The 13,130-nt window shown below is 44.4% G+C and overlaps 1 protein-coding gene across 3 annotated transcripts in view; it reads left to right on the top strand.

Moving 5' to 3' along the window:
* Positions 1–13,130, top strand: part of LOC115203248 (suppression of tumorigenicity 5 protein-like) — an 82,115-nt gene that overhangs the window by 26,451 nt on the left and 42,534 nt on the right. For all 3 annotated transcript variants that reach the window (XM_029767777.1, XM_029767776.1, XM_029767778.1), the window contains exon 3: positions 10,952–12,250. In XM_029767777.1, coding sequence (XP_029623637.1) covers positions 10,952–12,250 — 1,299 coding nt within the window. The remainder of the gene's footprint in view (positions 1–10,951; positions 12,251–13,130) is intronic.

Below are 13,130 nucleotides of genomic sequence, written 5' to 3'. Positions count from 1 at the left end.
CTACAGGGATAGAACTAGTAAACTCAGCAAAAAAAGAAACGCCCTCTCACTGTCAACTGCGTTTATTTTCAGCAAACTTAACATGTGTAAATGTTTGTATGAACATAACAAGATTCAACAACTGAGACATAAACCGAACAAGTTCCACAGACATGTGACTAACATAAATGGAATAATGTGTCCCTGAAAAAAGGGGGGGGGGGGGTTAAAATCAAAAGTAATAGTCAGTATCTGGTGTGGCCACCAGCTGCATTAAGTACTGCAGTGCATCTCCTCCTCATAGACTGCACCAGATTTGCCAGTTCTTGCTGTGAAATGTTACCCCACTCTTCCACCAAGGCACCTGCAAGTTCCTGGACATTTTTTGGGGGAATGGCCCTAGCCTTCACCCTCCGATCCAACAGGTCCCAGACGTGCTCAATGGGACTGAGATCCGGGCTCTTCGCTGGCCATGGCAGAACACTGACATTCCTGTCTTGCAGGAAATCATGCACAGAACGAGCCGTATGGCTGGTGGCATTGTCGTGTTGGAGGGGCATGTCAGGATGAGCCTGCAGGAAGGGTACCACATGAGGGAGGAGGATGTCTTCCCTGTAACGCACAGCGTTGAGATTGCCTGCAATGACAACAAGCTCAGTCCGATGATGCTGTGACACCCTCCACCTCCAAATTAATCCGGCTCCAGAGTACAGGCCTCGGTGTAATGCTCATTCCTTCGTCAATAAACGCGAATTGCGACCATCACCCCTGGTGAGACAAAACCGTGACTTGTCAGTGAAGAGCACTTTTTGCCAGTCCTGTCTGGTCCAGCGACGGTGGGTTTGTGCCCATAGGCGACGTTGTTGCCGGTGATGTCTGGTGAGGACCTGCCTTACAACAGGCCTACAAGCCCTCAGTCCAGCCTCTCTCAGCCTATTGCGAACAGTCTGAGCACTGATGGTGCGTTCCTGGTGTAACTCGGGCAGTTGTTGTTGCCATCCTGTACCTGTCCCGCAGGTGTGATGTTCGGATGTACCGTTCCTGTGCAGGTGTTGTTACACGTGGTCTACCACTGCGAAGATGATCAGCTGTCTGTCCTGTCTCCCTGTAGCGCTGTCTTAGGCATCTCACAGTATGGACATTGCAATTTATTGCCCTGGCCACATGTACAGTCCTCATGCCTCCTTGCAGCATGCCTAAAGCATGTTCATGCAGATGAGCAGGGACCCTGTGCATCTTTCTTTTGGTGTTTTTCAGAGTCAGTAGAAAGGCCTCTTTAGTGTCCTAAATTTTCATAACAGTGACCTTAATTGCCTACCGTCTGTAAGCTGTTAGTGTCTTAACGACTGTTCCACAGGTGCATGTCCATTAATTGTTTATGGTTCATTGAACACGCATGGGAAACAGTGTTTAAACACTTTACAATGAAGATCTGTGAAGTTATTTGGATTTTTACAAATTATCTTTGAAAGACATGGTCCTGAAAAAGGGACGTTTCTTTTTTTGCTGAGTTTAGTATCTGCTTTTGTAAGCCATCCTCTACATTCTGGAATAGGGCCCCATTCAACTATAAACTTGTTTGAGTTACCATGTTGAGAGATGACATCTTCCTCCTGGAACAGAGCAACAAACAGGGCTCGTAATGAATGTGCTGGCGATAGACTGTTCTGTTTTGTGATCAGTCTTTCCCTTCAACACTATATACACACACTGTGTCCACTGAAACTAGGCTTAGAGTGAAGATTTAAGGAACTGGCATCAACTGGCATGGAATGCTTACATCGGACTCACAGGGGTGCAACTGCAAGCCTTCACCATCTGCTACTTGGTGTGTAGTCTGTCAGGATGTTAGTTTACCAAGTGCTACATGTCCTTGTATAACACAGCAGTCAGTGGCTATGGCTCTGACATGTTTTAGTTGGATCTCTTATGTGAATAACCTTGAGAAAGACTGCCAATTGGAAGCTAGCTACAGCCCTGGCTGGTACATTGACCCAGTGTGAAAACACCATAGCCTGTGAGGAGTTTAAACATAACTACCACTGACAGATACATTTTTTAAGAGAAATAGATTTTGTGCTGAGTAGTTGTTTTTCTGTTACCTCACCATGTCTGAGTTAGATACACTCTTAGCACCTTTTTTTCTATCTATAACCTAAAAAGATTGTTATTCTGCTGTCCCTATAGGAGAACCCTTTTTGGTTCCAGGTAGAATCCTTTTGGGTTCCATGTAGGACCCTTTCCACAGAGTGTTCTACATGGAACCCAAAAGGGTTCTATTTGGAACCAAAAAGTGTTCTCCCTGGAATCAGAAAGGGTTCTCCTATGGGGACACCTGAAGGACCCTTTTGTAACCCTTTTTTTAAGAGTGTAGTTGGCCCTGGTCTCCTTCCGATAATCTACTTAGGTCTCATCAAGTGTTGGAATCTAATAATTGTACCCCATCGCTCATCTAACGACCCCAGTCGAGATAAAGAAGTTCTCTAGAAACAATAACACTCCCTATCTCTGTTACCATCAACACTCTACACAGTTCATGATGTTTCTATCGTTTTTTACTTATTAAAAATTGCACAACGTTAAGATGATTTAAGAGAAGAAACTGTAATTTATGCACAGAGAGAGCACCGTCATATACTTGCCCTCACCTTCCCACAAGTCTCTCTGCCCCCCCCCCCCAAAAAAATAATGATTCTGTCGGTAATCACTTGGCAGGAAAGAATTCTGCGAAGACAACTTCACATAAGATCTGGGAGGGGTGCAGCAGGGCTTTGATGGGCACTTCTTTTAATAGAAAATATTATTGCTGAGAAAATAAATTAAGTCACTGGAAAGCTGGATATAAATCTATAAAAAGGTAAAAGGAAATGAAATAAAACACATTTATGAGAGGAAGAGGGTGTGTGTCTTGAGGGTGAAGCTCAAAGTGAAATGGAGCGGATGTTAATGGCTTCTCTCTTTTTTTCTTTTTGAAAATCTATCTATTTATTTGGGTAACTGGAAGCCCTCCTGTTGTGGCCCGGTCTATCAACAGAACAGGAAGTGACCTGTGGTTGATATGATGTGCCCTGGCTGGAGGACAGTGGGTCCAGGACCCAGGCCCTAACTGGCACCCAGCTCAATACATGTGTGGCCACCACAGTTGAAGCTGCCCAGAGCCAGAGCCAGGCTTGTTTTAACTGGCCCAGTCCTGACCACCAGAACACCCCCACAGACCCCAACCACAACGCAGCTATCCGTACTGGACAATTCTGCACTTGATGTTTTCCTTTTGTGTGAAGGGGCTTAATACTGCAGTCAAACCAGCTTTTAATGACTCCTGGAGTAATCTTGGCCAAGCCGTGCCTAAGGGGGTATTTTTGAACGTGCGCTGTTATTCTACTGGCTGATTCAACTTACATTTGGGTATAATGGTCTGATGGCTGGATATGGGGTGTTTGAATCGATATATTACACAGGGTCTGTTGCTATTTGAAATACATCTACAGTGATTTTACACTGGGGCAGTTTTGACTATCACAGAATGTTATGGCTGCTGATAGGTCAAACAAGAACCAGACTGAATTTAGACTAAACTAAAATATAAACACAACATGCAACAATCAACTATTTTACTGAGTTACAGTTCATATAAGGAAATCAGTCAATTTAAATATATATTTTTAGGTCCTAGTCTATGGATTTCATCTATGGGCAGGAGCGCAGCCATGGTTGGGCCTGGGAGGGCATAGGCCCACCCACTTGGGAACCAGGTGTAACGCAGGTCAACTAATGTTGAATACTTATTGTTATCACGTTTCAGGTAAGACCCAAATGTAGACTGTGTTGACGTAACAATGTTTATTACAGCAATAGGGGCAGGCAAATTACAGGTCAAGGCAGACAGGGGTCGATAATCCAGAGTAGTGTCAAAGGCACAGGATGGCAGCCAGGGTCTGGTCAGGCAGCGCAGGCGGGCTCAGAGACAGGACAAGCAAGGGTCAAAACCAGGGGGGCGAGGAAAAAGAGAGACTGGGGAAAAGCAGGAGCTGAGAAAACCGCTAGTTGACTTGACAAACAAGACGAACTGGCAACGGACAAACAGAGAACACAGGTATATATATACATGGGATAATGGGGAAGATGGGCGACACCTGGAGGGGGGTGGAGACAATCACAAGCACATGTGAAACAGATCAGGGCGTGACAGTTGTTACTAGTGAGATTCCAGTAACCAATCATATTATCTTATATTGTGATATGTTTAAAAGTTTACAGCTATTACAAATCATCTGACAGAAGCTGCATGACGAGCAGTTTATTTTGAGCCAATCAAAACTCAATACTCTCTCTTAGTCCCTCTCCTAACCTCACGTTCTACACCAGTGGGCTCCAACATATTGAAAAGGCGCTAGAACGAAACGTGAAGAGCTACCGCCATTCTATGGAAGAAAAACAAAGTTTCAAATTGTTGTGAGAAAAAGTAAAAAGACAAAAACGGATATTAACACTTACTTATCTATCCGAACGTACTGTGAAGGGGTTGAGGGAAAGATTGACCTCAGGATTTGGTTATGTTTAATAAGGAGAACGAGCCGCTAGCGATTATGCTAGCTAAGCTATTGCTAGCATTTTGTGCATGTTCATACTGAACCAAGCATACGCACAAGCCGTTAACATTTAGGCTAGCTCAGCTATCGATCAATTGAAATAGCAAACATTAGTGATCATGCTAATCCTGCATGGCAAACTATTTTAGTTTTCATACTTTTATAAAATGTGATTAGCTATTATCATATCCATGTTGGTACACAGTTCTGTTTTAGATAACTTTATAAGAAATGGTGTATAGGTGTAAGCACTAGTACTTTCCATTTGCCCAGGCTAGTCTATTGTTCAGTCCACGTGAGCCTGGTGCTGTAGTTGTGTAAAGTCCTTTGCATTGCCCAGGCTAGTTTATTGTTCAGTTCATGTGAGACTGGTTCTGTAGTTAAAGTGTAAAGCATTTTGACAAAGTTTTATTTTCTTATTCCTGTAAGAGATTAAAGCTAAGAGCTATATTAATGTTTATATGAAAGGTACTCATGGTGTATATATATTATGTGATCCTGTTTGTAAAACAAGTCAGGTTTTTTGAGTATGGATTCAGTTCTACCAAGGATGGCGAGCCGCCCAAACCCAGGACATCCGTAAGAAGATTTGCATGTGAAGAGTTATTTTTCCTTTTCCTTGGAGGACACTGAATTTGCACTGCCATACAACGGTCTGGTAGGACTCTTTGTTGTAAGACATCATTGCACCATACATTGCAGTGGGACTGTCATAAGCATATGTCACATTTATACACCTTACAGTGTTTATTGATATGCACAGTCACTCACATTTGATTCCATCTCATAGTGGTTTATAAGTCAGTATTTCTGAACTGGGTTGTGTTTTTCTGTGGATTCGGATGCGGAGGTCCTGGGCTGGCATGGTTGCACGTGGTCTGCAGTTGTGAGGTTGGTTGGACTTACCACCAAATTCTCTAAAATGAGTTTGGAGGTGGCTTATGGTAGAGAAATTAACATTACATTATCTGGCAACAGCTCTTGTGGACATTCCTGCAGTTAGCATGCCAAATGCATGCTCCTTCAAAACATCTGTGGCATTGTGTTGTGTGACAAAACTGCACATTTTAGAGTGGCCTTTTATTGTCCCCAGCACAAGGTGCACCTGTGGAATGATCATGCTGTTTAATCAGCTTCTTGATATACTACACCTGTCAGGTGGATGGATTAAATTGGCAAAGTAGAAATGCTCACTAACAGGGATGTAAACAAATTTGTACACAAAATGTGAGCGAAATAAGCTTTTTGTGGGTATGGAAGATTTCTGGGATCTTTTATTTATGCTCATGAAACATGGGACCAACACTTTACATGATGCGTTTAGATTTTTGTTCAGTATATAATGTGCATTTGGAGCAATACTGTGGATATATACCATACAGTTTGATTTAAAGGCCATTAGCAATAATGTTTCCCCAGCAGAAGCTTATTGTTGAACATTGCCTCATCAAAATGCTTTCTAGATATATTCTTACAAATTAATGTGGCAAATCAAAACTAAAGGTACATTAATTACAGAACTGATCAATGGGGTTCAACCTTGAGAATGTTGGTTACTTAAAGTCAACCGTCCTCTTGCTATTTTCACCCTTGTTTGGTCTTTATCCATTTGCTTTCCCTTGAAACCATATCGCATATGTTTCTGTTTTAGACACACTGGATAATTGGACATAACTTTGGACTTTTACCACAGTCAACTGGAACGTGATCTAGCTAGCACTATTCTGCAAAACGATGATGTATGAATAGCTTCATCCAGGACACTGCTCATTATGGTCCTGGACTAGGCTTAAACCGTGTCCAGGAAACTGAAACTATGAGTCCAGCCTCTGGACTGGGTTTAATGAGAGTGAACCCTGAGTCCAACCCCCAGGTCCAAACCAGGCATGTGGGGCCAGTTTCACTCCCCTCTACCTCATTATGAGAAACCAAGCAGTTTCAACTGGAGAAGTTAGATACAGTAGTCCCTCAGAGCTAATCTGTAGTGATCTGGTTCTCATACATACTGTACATCCCTATGGCATTGTTCCTACATGCTGATTGATGGTATGGGTTAATCTGTCAAGTTCCACTGGTTAACTCACTTACCAGGAGTCATTTTAGTGGAGTATTGTCACACCCTGACCATAGAGAGCCCTCGGGGTTCTCTATGGTGTTTTAGGTCAGGGCGTGACTAGGGGGATTTCTAGTGAGTTTATTTCTATGTTGGTGTATGTGTATGGTTCCCAATTAGAGGCAGCTAATAATCATTACCTCTAATTGGGGATCATACTTAGTGTGTCTCTTTTCCCACCTGCGATGTGGGCTATTGTTTTGTGTAAGTGCCTTTGTGCGCTATGGTTTGCACGATCGTTATATCTTTGTCTTTTTTTTAGAAGTTTCACGAGCAATAAAATGTGGAACTCTACTCACGCTGTGCCTTGGTCACGTTATTTAAGCGACGGTCATGACAAGTATCATACACTGCCTTCAGAAAGTATTCACACTTCTGGACTTTTTTCACATTTTGTTGTGTTACAGCCTGAATTTAAAATGGATTAAATTGAGATTTGTTGTCACTGGCCTACACACAATACCCCATAATGTCAAAGTGGAATTATCTTTTCAGAAATGTTTACAAATGATTTAAAAATGAAAAGCTGAAATGTCTTGAGTCAATAAGTATTCAACCCCTTTGTTATGGCAAGCTTAAATAAGTTCAGGAGTAAAAATGCACTTAAGTTGCATGGACTCACTCTGTCTGCAATAATAGTGTTTAACATAAATTTTTAATGACTCTCATCTCTGTACCCCACACATACAATTATCTGTAAGGTCCCTCAGTCGAGCAGTGAATTTCAAACAGATTCAACCACAAAGACCAGGGAGGTTTTCCAATGCTTCGCAAAATAAGGGCACCTATTGGTGCATGGGTACAAATAAAAACAGCAGACACTGAATATTCCTTTGCGCATGGTAAAGTTTTTAATTGGACTTTGGATGTTGTATCAATACACCCAGTCACTACAAAGATACAGGCGTCCTTCCTTCCTAACTCAGTTACCGGAGAGGAAGGAAACCGCTCAGGGATTTCACCAACTTTAAAACATTTACAGAGTTTAATGGCTGTGATAGGAGAAAACTGAGGATGGATCAACAACATTGTAGTTACTCCACAATACTAACCTAATTGACAGCGTGAAAAGAAGGAAGCCTGTACAGAATAAAAATATTCCAAAACATGCATCCTGTTTGCAACAAGGCACTAAAGTAATACTGCAAAAAATGTGGCAAAGTAATTACCTTTTTGCCCTGAATACGGATTATGTTTTGGTCAAATCCAATACAGCACATTGCTGAGTACCACTCTCCATATTTTTAAGCATAGTGGTGGCTGCATCATGTTATGGGTATGCTTGTAATCATTCCGGACTGGGAAGTTTTTCAGGATAAAAAAGAAATGGAATGGAGCTTAAGTCCAAGCAAAATCCTAGAGGAAAACCTGGTTTAGTCTGCTTTCCATCAGACACTGGGAGACCCCAAAATGGTTGTCTAGCAATGATCAACAACCAATTTGACAGAGCTTGAAGCATTTTGAAAAGAATTGTACAATTGTACAATCCAAGTGTGGAAAGCTCTTAGCGACTCACCCAGAAAGACTCTAAGCTGTAATCGCAGCTGTAATCGCTGCTAAAGGTGCTTCTACAAAATATTGACTCAGGGGTGTGAATACTTATGTAAATGAGACATTTCTGCATTTCATTTCAATAAATTGCAAAATGTCTAAAAACATGTTTTCACTTTGTCATTGTGGGTGAGAAAAAACATCTATGTAATCCATTTGGAATTCACAACAAAATGTGGAATAAGTCAAGGGGTATGAATACTTTCTGAAGGCACTGTAATTGAAAGACTTATTCCTTCACTTCTTTGGGCTGTTACTATAATGACAAAACCTTTCCTGCTTTCCAAACAGACTGTAGGGGCCTAAGTATAGGTGTGTTCTGTCAACTCTACTGGATTTAAACCCGTAATGCTTGTTTAGAATTTAGAATGTACAATTTGGATTGTTTGAGGAGGCAGGTCACTTGGACATAGCAGTTTGTCAGGAATCATCAATTTGTCAGGAATCATCAAGTTTGCAGACGACACTACAGTGGTAGGCTTGATTACCAACAACGACGAGACGGCCTACAGGGAGGAGGTGAGGGCCATCTCGGAGTGTGGTGTCAGGAAAATAACCTCACACTCAACGTCAGCAAAACAATGGAGATGATCGTGGACTTCAGGAAACAGCAGAGGGAGCACCCCCCATCCACATCAAAGGGACAGCAGTGGAGAAGGTGGAAAGTTTTAATTTCCTGGGCGTACACATCACTGACAAACTGAAATGGTCCACCCACACAGACAGAGTGGTGAAGAAGGCGCAGCAGTGCCTCTTCAACCTCAGGAGGCTGAAGAAATGTGGATTGTCACCAAAAACACTCACAAACTTTTACAGATGCACAATCGAGAGCATCCTGTCGGGCTGTATCACTGCCTGGTACGGCAACTGCTCCGCCCACAACCGTAAGGCTCTCCAGTGGGTAGTGAGGTCTGCACAACACATCACCGGGGGCAAACTACCTGCCCTCCAGGACACATACACCACCCGATGTCACAGGAAGGCCAAAAATATCATCAAGGGCAACAACCACCCGAACCACTACCTGTTCACCCCACTACCATCCAGAAGGCGAGGTCAGTACAGGTGCATCAAAGCTGGGACCGAGAGACTGAAAAACAGCTTCTATCTCAAGGCCATCAGACTGTTAAACAGCCATCACTAACTTTGAGTGGCTGCTGCCAACATACTGACTCATCTCTAGCCACTTTAATAATAAAAAATTGGATGTAATAAATGTATCACCTGTCACTTTAAACAATGCCACTTTATATAATGTTTACATACCCTACATTACTCATCTCATATGTATATACTGTATTCTATACCATCTACTGCATCTTGCCTATGCTGCACGGCCATCACTCATCCATGTATTTATATGTACATATTCGTATTAATTCCTTTACACTTGTGTATATAAGTTAGTTCTTGTGAAATTGTTAGATTACTTCTTAGATATTACTGCACGGTCAGAATTAGAAGCACAAGCATTTCGCCAACACTCGCGTTAATAACATCTGCTAACCATGTGTATGTGACCAATAAAATGTGATTTGATTTGAGGAGGAGTTAGGTCGCTGACACAGTGAGTCAGACAGTTTGACTCTGGCCTGCAGGTGATCAGGTGCTGTACAGCTCTCTCCCCAGTAGTCCCCACCCCCGTGTGAAAGACAGAGCCCAGAGGTGTGAAGAGATCTGTCCCAACCTGCACCTCGGATCACAGCCATCACTTCCTCCCAGCCCAACCCAGCTCAGCTCAGCTCACACTTTGTTGCTAGCTGTGACATCAGATCCCCACCACCGCCTTGGGTTTTGCAAGCCTCAGTCAGGAGCCAAGTCCAGAATCTTCCCAAAGCCTTCTGAGTGGGGTAGAAATGGAAGAGTCAGAGATGGGTGAGAAAGAGTGTGTTTCTCTCTGTGAAAAACCCAAATGAGGTCAGCAGCAGGGTGTTTTATCCACATTTTTCAGCATTGAGCAGCAGCAACGTAGCGTTAGTGGCGGTGTGAGGTGAACAATGGACCAGTCTATAATGAGCCAGGGGCCGGGCCGGTGTCCACTCTGTGAGGCTGTTAGCTGTTAGCATCAGGGAACACAGACAACTCTCCCAGGACTAGTGTGGTAAACTGCTGATGAAGGTAAGACCTAAGAGCGTCTCATCTGTCTCTCAGCGTGGTGTATTCCCATGGCTTTGTGTGTGGCGTCTACATACATTCTACCCAAATCATTTTAATTATGTGGAAAAATCCACACATGCATTTTTACTGTAGATATGTATTTGCTTTGGCGTCGAACAGGGATCCCATACTGCCAAAGTTATGTCACATTACTGGGTATTTTCCATCGGTTATTTTACATGAGTGGTCAAAGTTTTCATGTTGCCTATTATCTTAGAAATACATTCTGGCATTGAAGGGTTTTCCTTTCTTTTCTTTCTTCTCTAAAGAGAGAGTTTTTTCCCCTTCTGTTGCTCTGTAAACTTTAGCTGCTATGATTAATCTTCCACTGGTAAGCTGAACACACCTGAGGTAACCACTGGTATTCCACTCCTAGTTTCTCTCAATGTGCAGTCAACAGCTTTGAGAGGAATTCACAGCAGCTCTCAGCGCCAGACTCTTCTGAGCTGTTTAGTGAGCTGAATTATTATTTTTGTATTTGGGAGCAAATAAAGTAATGTTGTAAGGAATGGTATCATGATGTTTCTGTCCCCCCCCCCCCCCCCCCTTACTCTCGTTCCAGGTGCCAGTCTGCGTCCCCACCCCCCATTCTTTCTGCCACACAGGGGCGGTGCCACGCCCCGCTCAGCGACAGCGAAGACAACAGGCAGCACGTCAGATACGTCAAAACAGACGGCAGACTCTTGGGCCGGGCCGGCTGGAGCAGCAAGACCGCTAGCCTCTGCAGCGGAGCCTCCCTCTCCTGTGACTTACCGTCCCAGAGCCGACTTACCAAGTCCAAGAGCATTAGCTGCCTGGACAACAAGCTCTCCATCTACAAGCCCTCTGGTGGGGCTCAGGTGGGTCAGGAGGCCCAGGGGGGCCAGGTGGAGCAGAAAGAGAACCAGAAACAGGAGGACCTTCCTGGGGGGGGTGGACTGAGTGGTGGTCCCCTGAGCTGGAGCACCCTCTCCCTGGGACCTTCATCCAACCACAGTCACAAGCGCACCCTCTCTCTCAGCCGCCCCGTGTCAGGGGCATCCTCTGTGGCCATCCGTAAGAAGATCTCAGAATGGGAGTGCAGGAGGGTGGCTCTGCCTAGGATGAGCCTGTGTCTGGAGAAGAGGCCTGTAGGTGAGCGTGTTGGCGGCAGCGAGGGCTGCCCCAGCCTCCTCCCCTCACCTTGCAGTGAGAAGACCTTTGACTTCAAGAGCATCCGGAGGATGAGTACAGCTTTCTCCGAGTGCTCCTACCCAGAGACGGAGGAAGAGGAGGCAGCCTCAGACAGGGAGTGCCTGGGCCGCTTCCATAAGAGACCAGGAAAGACAGACTCCTCTGCGTTATTCCTGAGCTCCCTGTCTGCTCGGAAGGAAACGTCTGCTGTACTCAATCGGATACAAAAGATTGAGAAGGTGCTGAAGGAGAGCCCCAGCCAGCCACCGCGGTATCTTAGTAACTGCTATGCACCAGACAAAACGAGACAGAAGTGTTTTACGATAGGTGGGGTCGAGGACTTGGACAGTAGAGGCACCAGTAAACGCAGCAGTATATGTTCCGTGGTCACAGAACCAGACGCCCTGCTGGCCTCTGATAAACTCTCCAGACAGAGGTTCAGTGTGAGCTCAACCCGGTCAGAGACCGAGAGCCCAGAGCCCCCCTGTCAACAGACCCCGGAGGGCATGCCAGTCAACCCCCTGCCCAAACCTAAGCGCACCTTTGAGTACGACGCCAACCGCAACCACAAGGGCACGTCGCCAAGCAACGGACTACCTCCTGGCAGTGCCTCTGAGGAGTCACCACCCCTGCTGCCCACCACCCCAGCACCCAACATGACGCGAAATCTGACAAAGGACGGGAGCTCCCCCAAGAGACTCCAGGACAGGTGAGAACAGTCACGTCACCTCTAGACGTGTACACTCTTAGAAAAAAAGGGTTCCTAATAGGTTATTCGGCTGTCCCCATAGGAGAACCCTTTTTGGTTCAAGTTAGAACCCTTTTAGGTTCTGTGTAGAACCCTCTGTGGAAAGGGTTCTTTCTACCTGGAACCGAAAGTGTTCTACCTGCAACCAAAATGGGTTATTCAAAGTGTTCTCCTATGAGGATAGCCGAAGAACTCTTTAAGGTTCTAAATAGCACATTCTGTTCTAAGTGTAGTCTTTTGTTGTTATGGCATGTGTCAGTAAGTCCACGGTTCAGTGAACTGATGTTTTTGTGTTGTGCTTAGTGCATTCTCAGACAGTAAAAACATGTGTATCTTATCCCCCGGGCCCTCCTTCCCCCTCAGAATCAGCCATGCTGATCAAACAACATGGCGAACAGGAGATGATGATTTATGTAGCTGCAAAACATGGGTCCTGCAGGCTGCAGTAAAAACAGAGAGGCAGTGAATTTGTTTAGTTCCTTTTTGAGAGTTGCACGTGGACGGCTAGAACATTTATTTGTCTTGGATTTGTAAATGTCTCTAACATGTCCTGAGAATGTTTTTACAGGGGTAAGGATCATAGAACAAGCGTTTACTTTGTTGGTGTTCAAGTGTATCTATCTGACTACAGTTCTGGCTGTAGTCAGATAGACAGTAGAGAGGCCTCGCTCACTTCGTAGTGATGCTGCTAACTGAATTGGTTCCACCAAGTCTGCCTCTGTTCAGCGTTTGATAATAAGCAGATAAACATTGAGTCTGCTGTTAATTTTCTCAAGGCCTCAATGTTTTCCTGCATTAGAAAGACAGTATTTTTGGCTTCATATGAAGAGGATCGCATTGT

Source organism: Salmo trutta, chromosome 12 (assembly GCF_901001165.1).
Source record: "Salmo trutta chromosome 12, fSalTru1.1, whole genome shotgun sequence".
In the NCBI taxonomy this organism is placed as follows: Eukaryota; Metazoa; Chordata; class Actinopteri; order Salmoniformes; family Salmonidae; genus Salmo; species Salmo trutta.
Note: the sequence above shows the minus strand (reverse complement) of the source record. Positions and strands in the feature narration are given on the sequence as shown.